General features: G+C 63.5%; 2 protein-coding genes and 1 long non-coding RNA gene across 19 annotated transcripts in view; 1 reads left to right on the top strand and 2 right to left on the bottom strand.

The window, feature by feature from the left end:
- Positions 1 to 3,524, bottom strand: part of PPIP5K1 (diphosphoinositol pentakisphosphate kinase 1) — a 45,662-nt gene extending 42,138 nt beyond the window's left edge. For 11 of the 16 annotated variants that reach the window (XM_065076885.1, XM_065076888.1, XM_065076891.1 and 8 more), the window contains exon 1: positions 3,392 to 3,523. The gene's annotated coding sequence lies outside the window, so the exon portion shown is untranslated. Of the gene's footprint in view, positions 1 to 176; positions 3,106 to 3,391 lie in introns of those variants that run through there. The other 5 variants (XM_065076878.1, XM_065076881.1, XM_065076883.1 and 2 more) reach the window with 2 other exon arrangements.
- Positions 3,525 to 4,162: 638 nt separating this feature from the next.
- LOC102084371 (creatine kinase U-type, mitochondrial) lies at positions 4,163 to 13,940 on the top strand. Of its 2 annotated transcripts, none has more exons than XM_065076927.1 (9): positions 4,163 to 4,576; positions 10,051 to 10,249; positions 10,656 to 10,751; positions 10,861 to 11,082; positions 11,560 to 11,645; positions 12,670 to 12,793; positions 12,914 to 13,048; positions 13,370 to 13,495; positions 13,690 to 13,940. In XM_065076927.1, the coding sequence occupies exons 1-9, from the start codon at positions 4,428 to 4,430 to the stop codon at positions 13,804 to 13,806; spliced, it is 1,254 nt and encodes a 417-aa protein (XP_064932999.1). In that variant the 5' UTR covers positions 4,163 to 4,427; the 3' UTR covers positions 13,807 to 13,940. The 2 variants fall into 2 exon arrangements, with proteins under 2 accessions (XP_064932999.1, XP_064933000.1); XM_065076928.1 differs by lacking the exon at positions 4,163 to 4,576 and adding an exon at positions 6,808 to 6,948.
- On the bottom strand, positions 6,548 to 16,353 carry LOC110365222 (uncharacterized). The gene is made up of 2 exons (XR_002424560.2): positions 15,229 to 16,353; positions 6,548 to 14,771 (listed from the first exon to the last, which is right to left on the bottom strand). It is a non-coding gene; the product is annotated as an uncharacterized LOC110365222 (long non-coding RNA).
- Positions 16,354 to 16,416: the final 63 nt, after the last annotated feature.

Raw genomic sequence — 16,416 nt, 5'->3', positions numbered from 1 at the left:
AGCAAACCCTTCGGTTATCACGCTGGATCTACCGGAGGAGCCGGCAGCAACCCGACAGAAACCAGCAAGCTGACACAGCAAGCCCGACTCCGCACTGACCGCAGCGACGGTGCCCCAGCCCAGTGCACACCCCGCACACCCACGTGTCCATCACCCAGAGCTAACGCTGAACTCACCCCCAGTGCTCGACCCCGCCGGCAGACCAGGCTACGCAGGCATTGACTGTGTGCTCCACACAGCCCTATTTCCACCCAAAGACGGGAGCAGGATTCCTGACATGCTCAGGAACCATTTTCATTCCTGTGCTCTGCTGCCTCAGCACAGTAGCACACGACAAGACTTCAGCAAGTACACATGCAGCTCAATAGCAGATGATTTAATGAAGTAAACCATGCAAGAAGAGGAGGAGGGCTGTTTTCTCCAATCCCTGTCTCTCCCCTCCCTCCTGGAAAAAACAGACCAAGCAGCAGGAAAACCTTTGCCCTAAGAACTAAGAAAGCACCGAGTTCTCTGTGATCCCGCTCCTACTCCAGAAAAAAAGCCTCTGCCTGGCTCTGTAGCTGTTTCTAGAGGCCACGACACGCCATACTCCAACCAGGTGAAAACCCAGAGCCCACTGAAGCTGACAGCCACTTTTGCATCAGGCATCTCCTTGGTGTTAGCAGGGGAAGCCTCATGATCTCGTGTTGTTTCTGGTGTGGAGAAAGGAAGGGGGTATAACTAAGTTTGTCTTTAAAGTAGATCCTATATTTGACTAGATTTATACCAAGAAAGACTACAGGCTCTTGATTAAACAGAACTTTTAGCTACAGGCATAACTAAGGCATCTAAAATTCAGACAGATCGTTGCTCCTAAAGGGCAACAGGCAAGCGGAGCTCTGTTCCGCTGTCAGAGGCTAAGAAAAACAAGGTTTTCCCACCACGCCTGAATTGGCTCTAGTGCTGGGCTATCAAAGAGTTTATGTACCAGAAACAGTACCAGCAAGGTTCCTGCACAGCACCCAGCCCACACAGCACCCTCCGGCACTTCTGCTCTTCAAACCTGGAGCTACAAGAGGCACCAACAGTACACGATGTTCTGCACCATCCTCACTGCTTCTCAAGCCAACTGCTCCCAGAGCTCACACCTGCAGAACAGTCCTCACCTGCTGAGTGCTACAAGTCTCACCTTTCACTAACCACAGCAAGAAAATGAAGTGTTGAGTTAATGCTGCTGGCTGTATTGTCCAAGAGAGCCAAAAGCATTAACACAGCTCTGGCACACACAGAGAACAGGTCAAGATGGTTCTGGCTTCAAGTACAACTGTTCAGGCTTGCTGGTCCTATTGCAGGTCCAGGCGGACACACACGCCAGCTGCTACAGCCAAAGGCATTCCTGCTCCCTCTCACCGCTGTGAGCTGCCACACCATCATACCAAAGGTTACCGCGATCACCTAAGGGCAACCAGAACCTGCTGACACACAACCTGGAACTGGGATGCAGACCTTGCCTCTAAGTGCCCTGCGACTAATTCAGCTCCCCAGACTGCCCTGTATTAGTGATAACAAATGAGATAGTGAGTTGTTTTCCGGTTTCCCAGCACATCATGCTGGTGCTGCTCAGATAAGAATGTTCACCAAGTAAAGAGACATATTCTTTGTGCCCCACTTCTGAGGTACCAAAAATTTAAGAAGGTATGATCAGGTCTTGTGTTAACTTTGCACTCAGTGCAGCACTAACCACTAAAAGAGAGGCCTTGGGTGTTGTTTTTCTGTTTCATTTTGTTTTATAAACATTATTTGAAAGTGCGGTCCCTGCGGTGGAAGGCTGAAGGACAGGGGCTGCAGGAACCAAACGAGGCAGCAGCACAGGCAGAAGAGGCAGCTCCGGGCATGAGGCAGGTCTGAGCGCCCAGGAGCGTCGGGCAGGGAGCACAAGGCATGGAGCGCAGGGCACAGGCTACCGGGCACACGGTACACAGATGCTGAGGGGACAAGTCACCTGAGTCTGTGCACCTGGTGGAAACCGGGCCAAGGATCTGCAGGATTGCAATCTTTAAGAATATACATGGTATTTTAAAACACTAATGCTGGCAATGTCTTGCTGAACTACCTGAAACCGCTATGGGCACAAAAAACAAATTTAAAAACCCCAACCCTGAAAGTTTAGGCCTTGATCAGTGAGGTAACTTTACCCAAAGAGTCATCCCCGCTGTCATAAGGGCTCTTTGTGTTAAGGTTAATTATGTACTTACATACAAAAGGTGAAAGCTGTACTCTTATCATAAACACTTAATTGCTTCAAAAGAAAAAGAACACCTACTGCAGAGTTAATAATTAAAAGCTACTGTGTCAAGGAAAGCTCTCCACGGTCTGTTGAGAGGTTTGTGTTCACGACCAGGAAGCCGAAGTCAAGCTCATAAACAGAGTTCTGCCTGTCTGAGCAGTACTTTTGGTAACTCCAAATCTACCAACATCTTTAAACCCAAAGTACAGCAACGGTGGGAACATTTCATGTTTCCTGACCAGAAGTTTCTGCCAAGCAATATCATTCGGAAACTCAGTAACAACCTCCTGGCTTATCACATCTACATCTGAGCAAGTGTTATGTTGCTTACATAGCAACTATAGCAGTAAAATGCTTTCCTGTATTAGAAGATTGTTTTTAATGAGATTTTTAAATGGGATTTACAAGATCGTTAAGTGTGAAACTTCAGAGCATCAGAATTTCTCCAAGAGCGTAACTAGTAATAAGGGTTAATTAAAGAACGCCCTGCTGCTCCTCCACCCCTCCCGCACGGCCGGGAGCCCCGCAGGCACAGACCCGCGACAGCGGGACACGGGGACCCCGGGACACGGGCTCTTCCCGCGGGGCAGCTCCCGGGGCCCGGCCGGGCAGAGCAGCGCAGGCAGCCGAGCCCCGGCGAGCCGGGCTGCACCGACACGGCCCGGCCAGCCCGCTCTCCGCCAGGTCCCGCCGAGGCCGGGGCTCCGGGCACGCTCCGCCGGGACAGGGCCGGGATAAGGCCCCGCCCGCCGCCCCCACGGGCAGATCCCGCCGCAGCGCCCAGCCCGGCCCGGCCCGCCGTGCCCCCCCGAGTGGCAGCCGCCGCGCTCGGGGCCAAGGGGTCGGCCATGCCGGGAGCACGGGCGCCCCGGGCCGGAGAGACGCGGGCGGGTGGCGGGCGCGCTGGGCCGACCCGCACCAGGGGCCGCCGCTGCCGCCTACCCGGCGCTCCCCGACAGTCGCCGACGAGCTCGGGTGCTCAGCCCCCGGTTTGCTTCCCTCGCCCGGCCCGGGGCCGCCCGCTCCCCATTCAGCCCCGCGCACCAGGGCGCACCAGGGCGCCCCGGCACCCCCCAGCGGCAGCAGGGGGCGCCACGCCGGGCGCCGCCATTTCCCTCCGCTCACCTGCGGCCTCCGAGCGCATCCTGCGCTGGCGGCGCTGCCGCCGGCCAATCATGACCTGCTGACGGCCGCAGCCAGCCAATCCACGGAGAGAGGGCGGGGCGGCCGGGACACGAGAGGGCGCGTGGCGGCCCCTAGCGGCGGCGGGGGGCGCTGCGCAGCCGGGCGTGCCGTGCACACGTGGGGCGCTGGCTCAGCACCGGGCACAGGCAGCGCCGGCGGGTCGCACGTTACCAAAGCAACCGCGCCGCGCGGGTCGCCCCGCCGGGACCCGGGCAGGAGGCGCGACGGTGCCGGGCGGCCACTCCAGTGCGCCGGAGAAGCTGGGCAGCGCGCCTCGGGCAGCGCCCGCCGCCGCTTCTGTCCCGCTAGGTCTGCGGCGGCGGAACACGGTGTGCTCCCTGTCCCCTCCGGTGCGGCCCCGCCGGTGCCGTGGACACGGGGTGCGCGGCCCGACAGCCCTGTGCCGGCATGAGGGGGCAGCGGAGGGAGCGCCCGGTGCCGCGCAGGGACAGGACGACTGGTGACCGCCGCCCGCGCCAGGCCGGGCCGCGGAGAACCGGCCACCATCTCCGCGACCTATCCCGGGCTGCATCGCATGCTCGGCTCCCGGTCGTCTAGGAGCCGCGTCCGCCGCTCCCGAGGCCCGCACCCCGTCGCTGCCGGCTACAGGTGCCGGACTTCGGCCCAGCCGCACCCTCGGCCGCGGGCTGCGCCTTGCGGTGCCGTGCCCGTCCGCACCGGCCGTGGGGCAGGGTCCCTGGGTGGGGCCGGGGGTCCAGGGCCCGGTGCGGAGCCAGGCCCGGGCGCCACCGCCCCTCGGCGCTGTCCGGCACGCGGTGCTGAAGGCGGCGGCGGCCCCGGTGCGTGGGGCGGGACGGGGCGGGGCGGCCGAGCAGGTGGCGGTGCCGCTGCGGCCCCTCGTGTCCCGCCAGCTCCCCGCCCCCCGCGCACCCTGCCGCCGTTCCCATTCCCGTCCCGTTCCCATTCCCATCACGTCCGCCTTCCGGCGCCGCCGCGCTCCCGCCGCTGCTCCGCGATGGCCAGCACCTTCGCCCGCGCCTTCCCCGGCCGCCGCTCCGCCGGCCTCTTGGCCATGGTGGGCGCCGGTTCCCTCGCCGCCGGCTTCCTGCTCGCCCGGGACACGGTCAGCGCGGGCGACCGGCAACGGCGGCTCTACCCGCCCAGGTACCGGGCGCGGGCGGCGGGGGCGCACGTGCGGGGGGCGGCGGGCGGCGGGCGGGGGCCGGTCCTCGCGGAACCGGGGAAGGCTCGGGGCTGCCCCCAGCTCCGGCCGGGGCGGGGGTCCCGGGGCTGCTCATGAGTCTGGCGGGGCGGACGGCGCTCGTCCGCGGGCGGAGGCGACCAGGACGCCCAATAGGTGAGCCCACGCCGACCCCGGGGCCCCGGGCGGCGGTGGGGACCGGCGGCGCGGCCACGGGGGCTTGGCCGTGAGGGACGGAGACGCCGGGCCCCGCCGTCCCCACGCCCAAGGGCACCGGCGCCGCCGTGGCGGGGCCTCCGCGCCCTGCCCGGCCTCCCCGCCCGCCTTGGCCGCTGGGCTCGCCGGGGCTGGGCTGGGTCCTCCCGCCCGACCGGGCTGCTCCGGGGCCGCGCGGGCTGCGGGACCCCTAGGGCGCATCGCCGTGGCCGGGGCTGGGCGCCAGCGACGCTCCGATCTGGCATCTCTGGGCGGTCGCCGGACACCCGGACGAGCCGCTGCACCCGTAACCGCGGGGTAGGCGGGAGCTGGAGGGGGAAAAGTGCTTGTCAGCAGAGCGGGGGTCTGCGGGGACTCTCTGGGGCTGGCGAGGAGGATGGGGCTGGGAGCTGGCAGGTACACGGGCCACTGCGGTGGGACAGCACTGCAGGGAAAGCCAGCGCGGGTACGGAGCTACCCCGGGCTCGGCCCTATTGTCAGAGGCTTGGTGGGAAAAGGACAGAGCACAAGCATCCGTTTTCTGCTGGCAAAACACCCAGGAGCTCCGTCCTCAAGGGCCAGAGTTTCTGCAGCAGCCCCCGGGGGGCTGGCAGCAGCTCCTGGCCCTGCCCCATCTGGCCATACCAGCCTTCCACACGCTAGCTGTCCGGACAGGGACTTCTGTATTTGAAATAAAAGGTTTCCTGGCAGGTCCTCACTCTTCCATCTTGGGCAGTTTTTTACAGGAGAACTGGAGGGGCCTGCAGGTTCTGAGCAGGCAGCCCCCAGCTTGCAGGCAAATCTTGGAAGAAGATGAGTGCTGAGATGTGCAGTCAGGACTCCTGGGAGGTGGGCATGGGGCCGAGCAGGGCCAGGCGGGTGCATGCACGGCTGTGGCCTGGCTTAGGAGTGCTTTTGGGGTAACACTGGCTCTGCTAGAGCCGCTGGCCCCGTTTACACAACCCGTGCCTGATCCCTTAAGCCAGATAAGTGCCAGAGCTGCAGAGCAGTGCTAAGGTTCAAGCTCCAACACAAAAGTTCTCATGTCACTCCCCCTTCAAAGTGCTCTTTGCCAAGGGCTGCACTGGGAAGCCTGGCTTGGCCCTGAGAGCACCAGGCGCTTCACTGCCACGGGCAGAGGCATCACCACTGCTTCTCACCGCTGCTTCTCACCACCACTTCTTCCCGCTGCTCACCGCAGCAATGAGGATGCGGAGGCCTCGAGGCTACAAGAGGTGGCAGCAGGTCCTGCCGGGTGCCTGCGCTGCCTGGCCCTGAGGAGCTTGCAGGGCCAAGGCACAGAATGGGGGCTGGAGGCAGGAGCCGCCTGTGCCTCATAGGGACCGGCCAGGAAACGGACAGGGCTGGGAGGGGACAAGAACATGGTGGCCACTGGCCGGTCCTTGCGCCTGGTGCTGGCACTGGCTGCTGGGCCTGGCACAGCTTGGAGGGAGGTCTGCAAAGCGAGCAACGGGTTTTTCTCTCCATCCTGGTGCCAGCAGCGACTGTGCACAGCAAAGGAGCAGAATGGGGAAGGGGGCAGCACGTTGCTGCTCCAAACACACGGCTGCTGTGATCACTGCACCAAACGGCGTGCAGAGAGCGGTGCGGCGCTGCATTGCAGGCTGAGCGCCTGCAGAAAGCTGTCTGCCAGTGCTGGGGCTCAGACCTGCTGTGTTGGGACACAGAGACTAGGGGATGCAAATGGGGTGAATTCAAAGAATTATGAAGGCTGGATGTTATTGTTTATCACCTCCCAAGAGGGTTGTATTTTCAAGCTTTCTGAACAACTGCAGGGCCACAGACATCAGGTCTTCACTGAGTGAGGATGGTGAGAGAGAAGCAGTGGAAGCTGTAAGAGCTGCTGGTTGGTGTGGGAAAGGCCAGCACGCTGTGTCCTGCTGCTGCACGGGCACCGGGTCCTAAGGAGAACTGGCCTGTCCCCACTAAACCGGGACACACAAGCGTCCCCTTGTGCACACAAAACAAAGGCTGTGTCCTTGTTGTGGCGGCAGGCAGGGGCCAAGCTGGCTGTGCTGCTGTGGCTGCGGAGAAGCGTCAGGTCAGAACGTTGATGCTGAAAACAAGGACAGGGCTGGAGGCACAGGCAGGCACTATCCATGGGAAGGAGGGGGCCGAGGTGAGTCTGGAGGAGGGGATTAAATCAGGGTAAGGGTTGTGGCTGAGAAGCTCTAAAATGAGCTTTCTGGGATGGTCTGTTTGGCTGGGAACAGCTTTGTGAGGGTGCTGACACTTGAAAAGAGCCTGGACAGAGCCCTGGGGCTGAGCCACAGCATCCTGGTCTGCGTGGGCAAGTCAACCCACCTGGGTATTTTGCTCCTCCAGTCTTTAAGTTAAATAACGAGAGATGTCAGCAGTAGCCTTGAGGGATCTGAGCAGCGCTGTGCACAGTGCCGCAGCGTAAACGGCCTCGCTGGGGGCAGGGACTCCCCCCGAGGAGCCGTGGGCAGGGACATGCCCACTGCCTGTGGGGTCCTGCACCGGGAACAGCACCACATTTGGATAGTCACGCTGGGGCTCCCGCCAAAGTGTCTCTGCACAAAGCCCAAGCCCCCTCCTCCCTGCGTAAACAAGCCGCTCGCTCTGCTGCCTGCAGCAACTGCCAGCACCTACGCTTGCGCCGCCACTGCGCCGGGACCAGCCGCTCACCCCATGTGTCCCCACGTGTCCCCACACCTCTTGAGGGGCCACGTGCAGTAGGAGCTGCCATCATTGTGGGCACCTGCAGAGCCAGTGACACCAGAAAGGGCACAGGAGGCTGCTGGATTAGTACTGAAGAGCAGCAGGGAGATGCAGGGAGCTGCTGCTCCAGGAGACGCTGCCCAGGCAGTAGACAGACTGATAATAGCTGCTGGCACCTGGCAGGTCTCAGGGTGAAGCGGCTCCTTGCACAAGGGCAGGAGGTGGTTGCTGCACCCTGAGGGCGCAGGCAGGACAGCATGGGCAGGATGGCAGCGCTGAGTCCCGCTCCTGGCAAATGTCCACATTCTGCTGGAGACACTTGCAGACATTGTGGCCAGGAGCCGGAGGGAGCCCACCCTGTTGCTTGGCCACATGGCACTGGGAACAAAGGATAGTGCTAAAAGAGTCAGAATTCAAAAACCAGCTTTGAGGACAAAAACCAAGGGGCCAAGGCAGCCCCACTAAGGCCAAGTGCAGTGTCGCCTCAATGCCTGTGACAGAGCACACCTGGACACCCAGGGGGTGTGGGGTGAACGCAGTCCCTGCTGCTCCAGCCACCCTGTGACACAGCACGGACAGGCCATGTCCCCACAGCTCTGGCTCTGCGGGCACCACTGCGAGCACAGCATCGAGTGCTCAGCACCTTCACTCTGTGCTGCCCTCAGGTCCTGGTACTGCCCAGCCTGACTCAGGTGCTCTGGACAGGCTGAGGGACTCCCCAGAGCTGCTGAGTGTGATTCAGGCTGTCCTGGAGAGGGTGAGTTCAGACCAGGGGCTACATCAGCCCTGCAGCAGGCACAGACCCCGCAGGCAGGGGCCGGGGTTTCTCAGGGTTCTGGACTCTTGAACACCTCAGTGAAGGTACAGACTGATCGTAGCAGGCAGCATGATTAAACCTACAGTATCTTCTGCTTCCTGAAGTAAGCTGGCTTCCCTCAGCAGCCTTTGCTGGCTCTCTGGAGGCGTTCCCTGGCACCGGTGGGCAGCAGAGCAGGCTGTGGTCCTGGTGTGCCAGGCAGCATGAGCTGTCCGGGAGACCAGGGAGGAACTTTTCCAAATGCCCCATTCTCATCAGCAAATGTTTTTTACCGGAGTGTCCGTCCCTGGGGAGATGGGTCCGTAGCCAGCTGATGGCAGGGACGGGAGCAGTGGGGGAAGCTGGGGCAGTCTGCGTCCCATGTACAAGGACTCAGGCTCTGAATTGGAGCATCTCAACACAGTGCAGATGTGTGTGGGCTGGGGGAGCAGCCCTCCTCCTGCATGACCTGGAACGAGTACCCTCCAGGAGCAAACGCCTCCTTGCACTGGTCCAGGCTGGAGCTGCCAGTGCTGCCCTGTGCCGAGCAAACAATGTGAGCCCTGCCTCCCGTTCTGCAAAGTGCAGGAAGCCAGAAGCAGTAGCCAAGCCGTAGGCGAAGGGCCAACGCACATTCCTTGGCCTGCAGACGCAGGGGAGGTGGCGGCAGTGACAGCAGCTCTGCATTGCAGCACGGGGCTGATGCTGGCAGCCAGACCCGGCCCTGCGCAGATGCTGGGCCAGGAGCAGGACCTGGGTGCTGGGACAGTGCTAGGATGCGCTGCTGGGGACAGTGTCCAGCTGCGGCTGCCACTGACCCGGACTGCACAAGCTCCAGCTCCTCATCTCCCACATGGACACAGGTGTCCCCAGGACTGTGGGACCCCTTGGGACACCAGCCAGGTCTCCTGGGCTAACAAGAGCCAGTCCTGTCCCGCTCAGGCAAGCTGAGGCACCAGCTTCCAGCAGAGGGTTTGGCCAAGGAGAGTGCTGTCAGGTCCTGCCCTGCCAATCCCCCTGCAAGCGCAGAACAAGCACAAAGCCCATCTAAAGTGGGAATGAGGTCAGCAGACAGCCTCCTGCTAAGCTGATTAGAGAAAAGCATCCCCCTAATACAATAAACTGTACCAGAGCAGTGCGGTTCCCACCAGTTGCAGATCGGGGTCAACCGATCTCCTGCCCCTGGCATCTGGGGGTTGGGGGACCCGGTGGGGGCCTGGGGGCAGTCACTGTATGTCGTGTGTCCCCACTCCCACTGGCTGCACAGGCTGAAGGGACAGTGGCAGCAGCCACTTCAGTTTGGGCTGGCCTGGGGCAGCCCCTGGGAGAGTGGGAGTGAGTTCCCCCAGCCTGGCTGCCCTGGCAGCGCAGACCACAGGCTGCATGTGCCTCCGTGTGGGGTGACGTGGCCACCACCGCTCGCCTAGCAAGTGCTCCCAGTCCCGGGCCCTGGTACGTGGCTGATAAGGAGCCGCACCCTAACGACTGGTTCAGATTTGCTCATGGAATCCTGTCCTTGTGGCAATGTCAGCCCTCGGCCCGGGCCGCTCCCTGCCCTCACTGTGCCATGCTGGTGACTGCATCCTGCTTCCACTGCCCTTTGCTGGAGTGGACGAGCAAAGCAGCTTGACCTCCATCCCCAGAGCTCCCCTGCCTACACCTGCCTGAGGGTCTCTGTGTGGTAAGGGCATGAGTGCTGGGGTCCCCAGGCCCCAAGGGACCCGTCAGTCTCTCCTCCTGCAGCGCTGAGTATCCCGACCTGCGGAAGCACAACAACTGCATGGCCAGCAGCCTGACACCAGCCATCTATGCCCGGCTCTGCGAGAAAGCCACCCCGAACGGCTGGACCTTGGACCAGTGCATCCAGACAGGTGTTGACAACCCCGGCCACCCCTTCATCAAGACTGTGGGCATGGTGGCTGGCGATGAAGAAAGCTATGAGGTGAGTGTGGCCTCAGCCCTGTCCTGCTCTGGTCTCTCCAGGCACCTGCAGCAGCCAGAGCTGCCCCAGTCCCTGCAGCACGTCCCACAGCCTCGGAGGTCACTGCCACCTCCTCTACCCAGCCCTTGGCCAGCCCTAGCACATCCCCGTGGGACACAGGGCTCCCTGGGAGCAGCTGTTTCCAGAGCCCTGCAACCTGCTCCTCCTGGCCCTGGAGCCCTGCTCACCTGGGCAGCGCTGGCCGTAGGGATTGCCATTGCACTGCAGGACCACCATGGCCCCGCTCACCCGCTGGACGCCCCTGCTGCCACGTGCCCTGGTGCAGGCAGCAGGACCGCGCTGAGCTCCTGGCGGGGCTGCGCAGTGCTGGCTCTGCGGTGCTGCACACTGTGCTGCTCACTTCCAGGTGTTTGCTGACCTGTTTGACCCTGTGATTCAGGACCGGCACAACGGGTACAACCCCCGCACCATGAAGCACACCACAGACCTGGATGCCACCAAGGTGTGTGGGCCGGGCAGCGGTGCCACACATGGTGTCTTTCCCTGGGCCTCGGGGACAGGGCCCTACCAGTGCCACCCTCTAAGTGACCCATGGCTTGTGTCTGTTGCAGATAAAGTTTGGCCACTTTGATGAGCGCTATGTGCTCTCATCCCGTGTCCGGACTGGGCGCAGCATCCGTGGGCTGAGTCTGCCGCCAGCCTGCACCCGCGCTGAGCGGCGGGAGGTGGAGAAGGTGACTGTGGAGGCACTGAATGGCCTCACCGGGGACCTGGCGGGCCGGTATTACCGCCTCAGCGAGATGACGGAGAGGGAGCAGCAGCAACTCATTGACGTGAGTCGGTGCAGCCCACGGAGCCAGACCCCTTCCCCAGCAGTCCCTCTCCAGGTGGCGGGGTGCTCCTGTCCCAGCCCCACTGTCCCGTGGGAGCAGGACCCCTCCCCAGCAAGGCCACCCTGCCATGCAGAGGGTGCTTGTGATCCTGCCCAGCCCTCCTGAGCCAGGTGAGGATGGAGCTCGCTGAACGCAGCCCAAGCAGCTATCAGCTCCCTCTGGCTCTTGCTCCACATCCCTGCCCAAGTGTGGGCAGTGGCACCAGCCCCTGCTGTGGGATGGGCAGTGCACCAGCAGCCCTCTGCCTCCTCCCAGGGGAGCAGGGACTCCTACCCACAGCTGGGGAAAGCTGGCGAGCTTACCCTGCCTGGAACAGCCGTGGTGCATACCCTGTCCAGTAGCCTGGCACCAATGAGACAGGTGTCCTGGCACCGGCCACACAGCCCCAGTGAGCCCATGTGCTCTGCCTCCCTCCAGGACCACTTCCTCTTCGACAAGCCGGTGTCCCCGCTCCTGACTGCAGCAGGAATGGCCCGGGACTGGCCTGACGCCCGAGGGATCTGGTGAGGATCTGCCCTGGCATCGGGCAGTCAGCAGGACGGGAAGGTGGGGGACACTGCTCCGTCTAGCTGCTCCAGCACCGCCACTGCGGTCTCTGTGCCGGCCACAGTGCAGACCCCAGTGCGAGCAGCACCAGTGCCAGCTCTGTGGTCACGCAGAGCTGGGCTCTTCCTGCTCCTGCCTGACCTGGGAGACCCTTGTGCGCTGCACGCAGCTGCCAGACACTCCATACACAAGCCACAGCAGCCTCCTAAGAAGTGGGACTTCAGAGCCAGCCCCTGCTGCCGACCCTTCCCGCTGTCACCATTCTGCAGCACCTTGAACTCCAGGCGGCCAAAGCCATGTAACTGCCTTCTGGTCTCCAGGCCATACCCAGTGCTCCTCCTGCTTTCTGCACACCCTACATACCCCCAACTAATCCTGCTACAATTGCGACTTACTGCTCCCTCCCAGCATCTCAGCACAGCCATGCAGCATCCCACACAGCATCCCACACACCCGCAGAGTGACAGCCGGCACACGCAGTTGCCCACGCCACCCTTGCTGCCACAGCGCTGTTAGAGCAGCCTCGTGGAAAACACCTCCCAGCACACCCACTCTCCAGCTCCAGCCACCCCTAACCCAGCGTTCCAACACGCACCCCACGCCCCAGCCTCCTCCTGCTCCCTGCGCAGTGCAGGAGCTGAGCTCATGTCCCCAGGCTGGGCAGGGCTGCCACCACACTGACACTGGCACATGCTGCTCCTCCCTAGCAGCATTTCCCTGCACCCACAGCACCGGAGCCAGCACTGGTCACCCGCAGTGGCACATGTGGATGAATGCTGGCCTGTCTCCAGGAGCATCTCCTGGCTCTCTGCCTCACTGCTGGGCTGTGTTCTGGCAACGCAGCCCCAGCTATGGGCACAGGGAGAGCAGCGCGGCCATGGGGCAGTGCTGGCACCATGTGCACAGGGCTGGCACGGGTGGCTGGGTGGGCACAGGGGCTCTGCTGGCCACCAGTGCAGCCGCACACGAACCTGTCCCTAGGCACAACAACGAAAAGACCTTCCTGATCTGGATCAACGAGGAGGACCACACACGCATCATCTCCATGGAGAAGGGAGGCAACATGAAGCGCGTCTTCGAGCGGTTCTGTCGGGGCCTGAAGGAGGTGAGCAGCTCCAGGGGCCAGGCAGAGGGGCACACGGGGCCCCAGGGCCTGCGCAGGGACAGGCTGTCTTGCTGGGGCTGGGCACACCAGGGCTGAGCGGCATTTGTGCCTCCGAGCCAGGTGGAGCGGCTGATCCAGGAGCGAGGCTGGGAGTTCATGTGGAACGAGCGGCTGGGCTACATCCTGACCTGTCCCTCCAACCTGGGCACTGGCCTGCGAGCGGGTGTCCACATCAAGCTGCCGCTGCTCAGCAAGGTATCACCACGGCTGGTTCTGTGGGAGCCGGGGAACCCCGGCTGCTGGGCGCTCAGTCCTGCAGGGGTGCGGGACTGCATGGGACCTGCTCTGGGCCTCCCTTGGGTTCCCCCAGGATGCGTATGGTCCAGGCTGCATCTGAAGGGGCTAGGAATCCAGATGTCACCCTGGCTCTGCTCAGGACAGGGCTCTCTGTGGAATTTTGAGCCCCCTGACAGGGTCCAGTGAACAGCAGGAGGCTGCCCAGGGTCAGTCAGCCACAGAGCCCCGACTGCCTTGCTGGTGGCCCCTCTGAGCACTGACACCTTCTCTGGGCACCAGGACAGCCGCTTCCCTAAGATCCTGGAGAACCTCCGGCTACAGAAGCGTGGGACAGGTGGTGTGGACACTGCGGCTACTGGCAGCGTCTTTGACATTTCCAACCTGGACCGGCTGGGGAAGTCAGAGGTGGGTGCTGGGCAGAGCTGCTTTTGGGGAGGGAGGTTCTGGAGAACGTGTGTCTGGTGGGTCTGTGGCACCAGAACAGCTCCAGGGCCATGTGCTAAGGCAGCACATGGGGACTGGGGACTGGCACTGCCACCCCTCGTGCAGTGGGGACAGACAGGTGCCCCCGAGTCAGGACGTGTGTGCTCCTGGTGCAGGTGGAGCTGGTGCAGCTGGTGATAGATGGTGTGAACTACCTGATTGACTGTGAGCGGCGGCTGGAGAAGGGTCAGGACATCCGCATCCCCACCCCACTGCCGCAGTTCCGGCACTGAGCTGGACCAAGACAGCACCAGCCCTGCGGGACCCAGCTCCCCCTGTAGCTTTATTAATCTCTGTGCCCAGCATGTCGCTGCGCCCTGTTACCTGCAACACACCAGGCCAGACCCCATAAACATTTGCTGTTGTAGCCATGGCTCAGTCTCCTCCTTACCCCAGCACCCGCCAGTCTCACCCCTGCCCTGTGCCTCTGCTGAGACGCACCCGCCTGGCGCTGGGTTTGCTGTGCCTGCCCTGAGCTGCCCCCCACAGGGTTTCTCTGAGCCACTGCTGCTCCGAGGAAGAGACCTGGGGGGCCACTGGGGCTGCCCTGGTCTGGGGGGGGCACAAGGGACTGCATGTGGGTAGGGAGCAGGGACTGGGGGGCAGGAGCTGCTGGGATGGTCAAGGTCAGGCAGGGATAGGTGCTGGGGCCACGTGTCACCACAGGCAGGGAGCGGAGCTCATCACTTGTGCCCATCACAGGTTTATTGCTGGGGGGCTGCAGGGCCAGCCAGAGTGGAGCGCAGCCCCGGGTGTGCCCCAGCACCCACTGCGGGGTGCCAGAGGGGAAACACCCCAGCTGAAGAGGAGATGGCATGGAGACATCAGGCACCATGGACACAGAGACAGCTCAGGGGACTTGCGGCACTGGAGGGACAGAAGCCAGCCCTGGGAGGGGACAGCATGGGGGACACCAGACAGTAGGGACATGAGATGGGAGGGCAGGGCATGGGAGGGCATTAGGGCCATGAGGAGCACAAGCAGGGAGAGGGGCCATGCAGTGTTTGGGGGGAAAGTGCATGGTCTCACCTCAGTTCCCTGGCCTGGCAGCTGTCACCAGCAGGGCCACCAGCACCTCCTGTGGACTAGCACCCTCACCCAGGGTGTCGGGGAGGTGGCAGACGCATCCCAGCTCACTCTGCTCCTGGTCCCTCTGGCTCTGCAGCAGCTGCTCCACCATGTCTCTGTGCAGCAAGTGCTGGGGCAGAACCAGGACGTGGACACAGAGGGGCCAGGACAGACCCAACAGCAGACAGACCCAGGGGAGCAGCAGGGGTGGCAAAGCCATGGGGAGGGGACGCTGGCCAGGACAGCACAGCCACAAGGGTGGGGCACAGTGGGGATGTCACAGCCACAAGGATGTGGTACTGGTGGGGACAGCCCAGCCCCGGGGTGGGACAGCGAGGGGGATGGCACAGCCACGAGGATGGGGCACCGGGAGGGTCGCCTCCTGCAGCCCGTTCCCGCTCCCTCCCCGGTCCCCGCTCCCGCCCCCACCGAGGGCAGCGCGGCCGCGGTCCCGGAGCGGGCGGCAGCGCCCCCTGCCGGCCCCGGCCCGAGGGACGCTATGGGAGGGTTCGGATTCCATTCTGTCCCGTTCGCTCCCAGCAGAGATGCTAGAGCTGCTGCTGGCTGGGTGCAGGAGCTTAGCGTACCTGAAGGGCCCTGAATGGCTGGATTATTGCCCAAAGTCCTGCTTTTCGGGAGGAAATCGTGCCTGGTGTGAGGGTTTCATCTCCGCACTCCCGGAAGCGGTCTGCCGACCACTTGCCTTTCTGCTCGACCAAGCTCTCACACGGCCTCAGACAGGCAGCTGGTCACCGAGGAAATCCCGAACGCTGTGTCGGGGCATCGCCTGTCTCGGCCCCGGCGGTGATCCCTCTGGCAGAAGGTCCAAACCCTAATGGAGCGAATGGCCTGAGCGAGGGGAAGCAGCTTCCCCGGGAAGCTCTGTCTGTGCCGGCATCTCCTGCTCTGCACCAGGGAGGAATGGCAGCCGGGTGCCGTGGGCCTGTGCCGGTGGAGCTTCGTGGAGGATCCACGGCTGGGGATCTCTGCACACAGAGGCTCCTGGCCCAGCGGCTGGGCCGGGGTGACCTCACGGTTGGGAGCAGAGGGAGCTGGGGGAGCGCCGCTCCTCCCACCCACCCGCGCCGGCGCGGAGGGACCGGGCAGGCGGCGCTGCCGTGGGCGCGGTGCCGGTAATGCTGGCGCTGCCCGATCCCCCGGCACCCCCGGGCCGGGCCCCAGCTCTGGGATCAGCGGGGCTGGGCAGAGGCTCAGCTACGCCCGGGGGCCTGACCTGCGGCAGGATCCGCCCGTGCGGCCGCTTCCCGTGAACGGGCCAACGGCGGACACATCTGGGGGCACCCGGGTGGGGGTTCAGGGGTAGGGGCACACGGGGGGCTGCGCACCAGCGAGCGTGTGAGCGGAGCTGCCGCACGTTCCGCAGCCCTCGCCGCTGGCGCCGGGCGCTGCTGTGCCGCCCCCGGCCGGTGCGGTGTCCCCGGCGGGACGCCCCCGCCCCGCGGGCCTGTGTCCGTTACAGACTGCCGGGGTTGTGACCAACACGGCGATTAAATGAATGAAATCCCCTGGGGGCGACACTCCAAGAGCGCAGGTCCAGGGGGCACCGGGCCCGGGCGGCGGGAGGGAGCCCGGGGCTGTGTCGGGGACCGAGCCGGGCTGCCCCGGGAGCGGCCGGAGCCCGGCGCAGGGCCCGGCACGATCCCGCTCGACCCGCTCCCGCCCCTGCGGCCCCGGCCGCTCCCGGACCCGGCGGCGAGGGAGCGCGAGGCGGAGCCGCCGCAGCCGGGCCCGCCCACCCCTGCCGGCAACCTATT

Source organism: Columba livia, chromosome 11 (assembly GCF_036013475.1).
Source record: "Columba livia isolate bColLiv1 breed racing homer chromosome 11, bColLiv1.pat.W.v2, whole genome shotgun sequence".
NCBI lineage: Eukaryota > Metazoa > Chordata > Aves > Columbiformes > Columbidae > Columba > Columba livia.
This window is presented reverse-complemented; position numbering and strand designations above follow the sequence as displayed.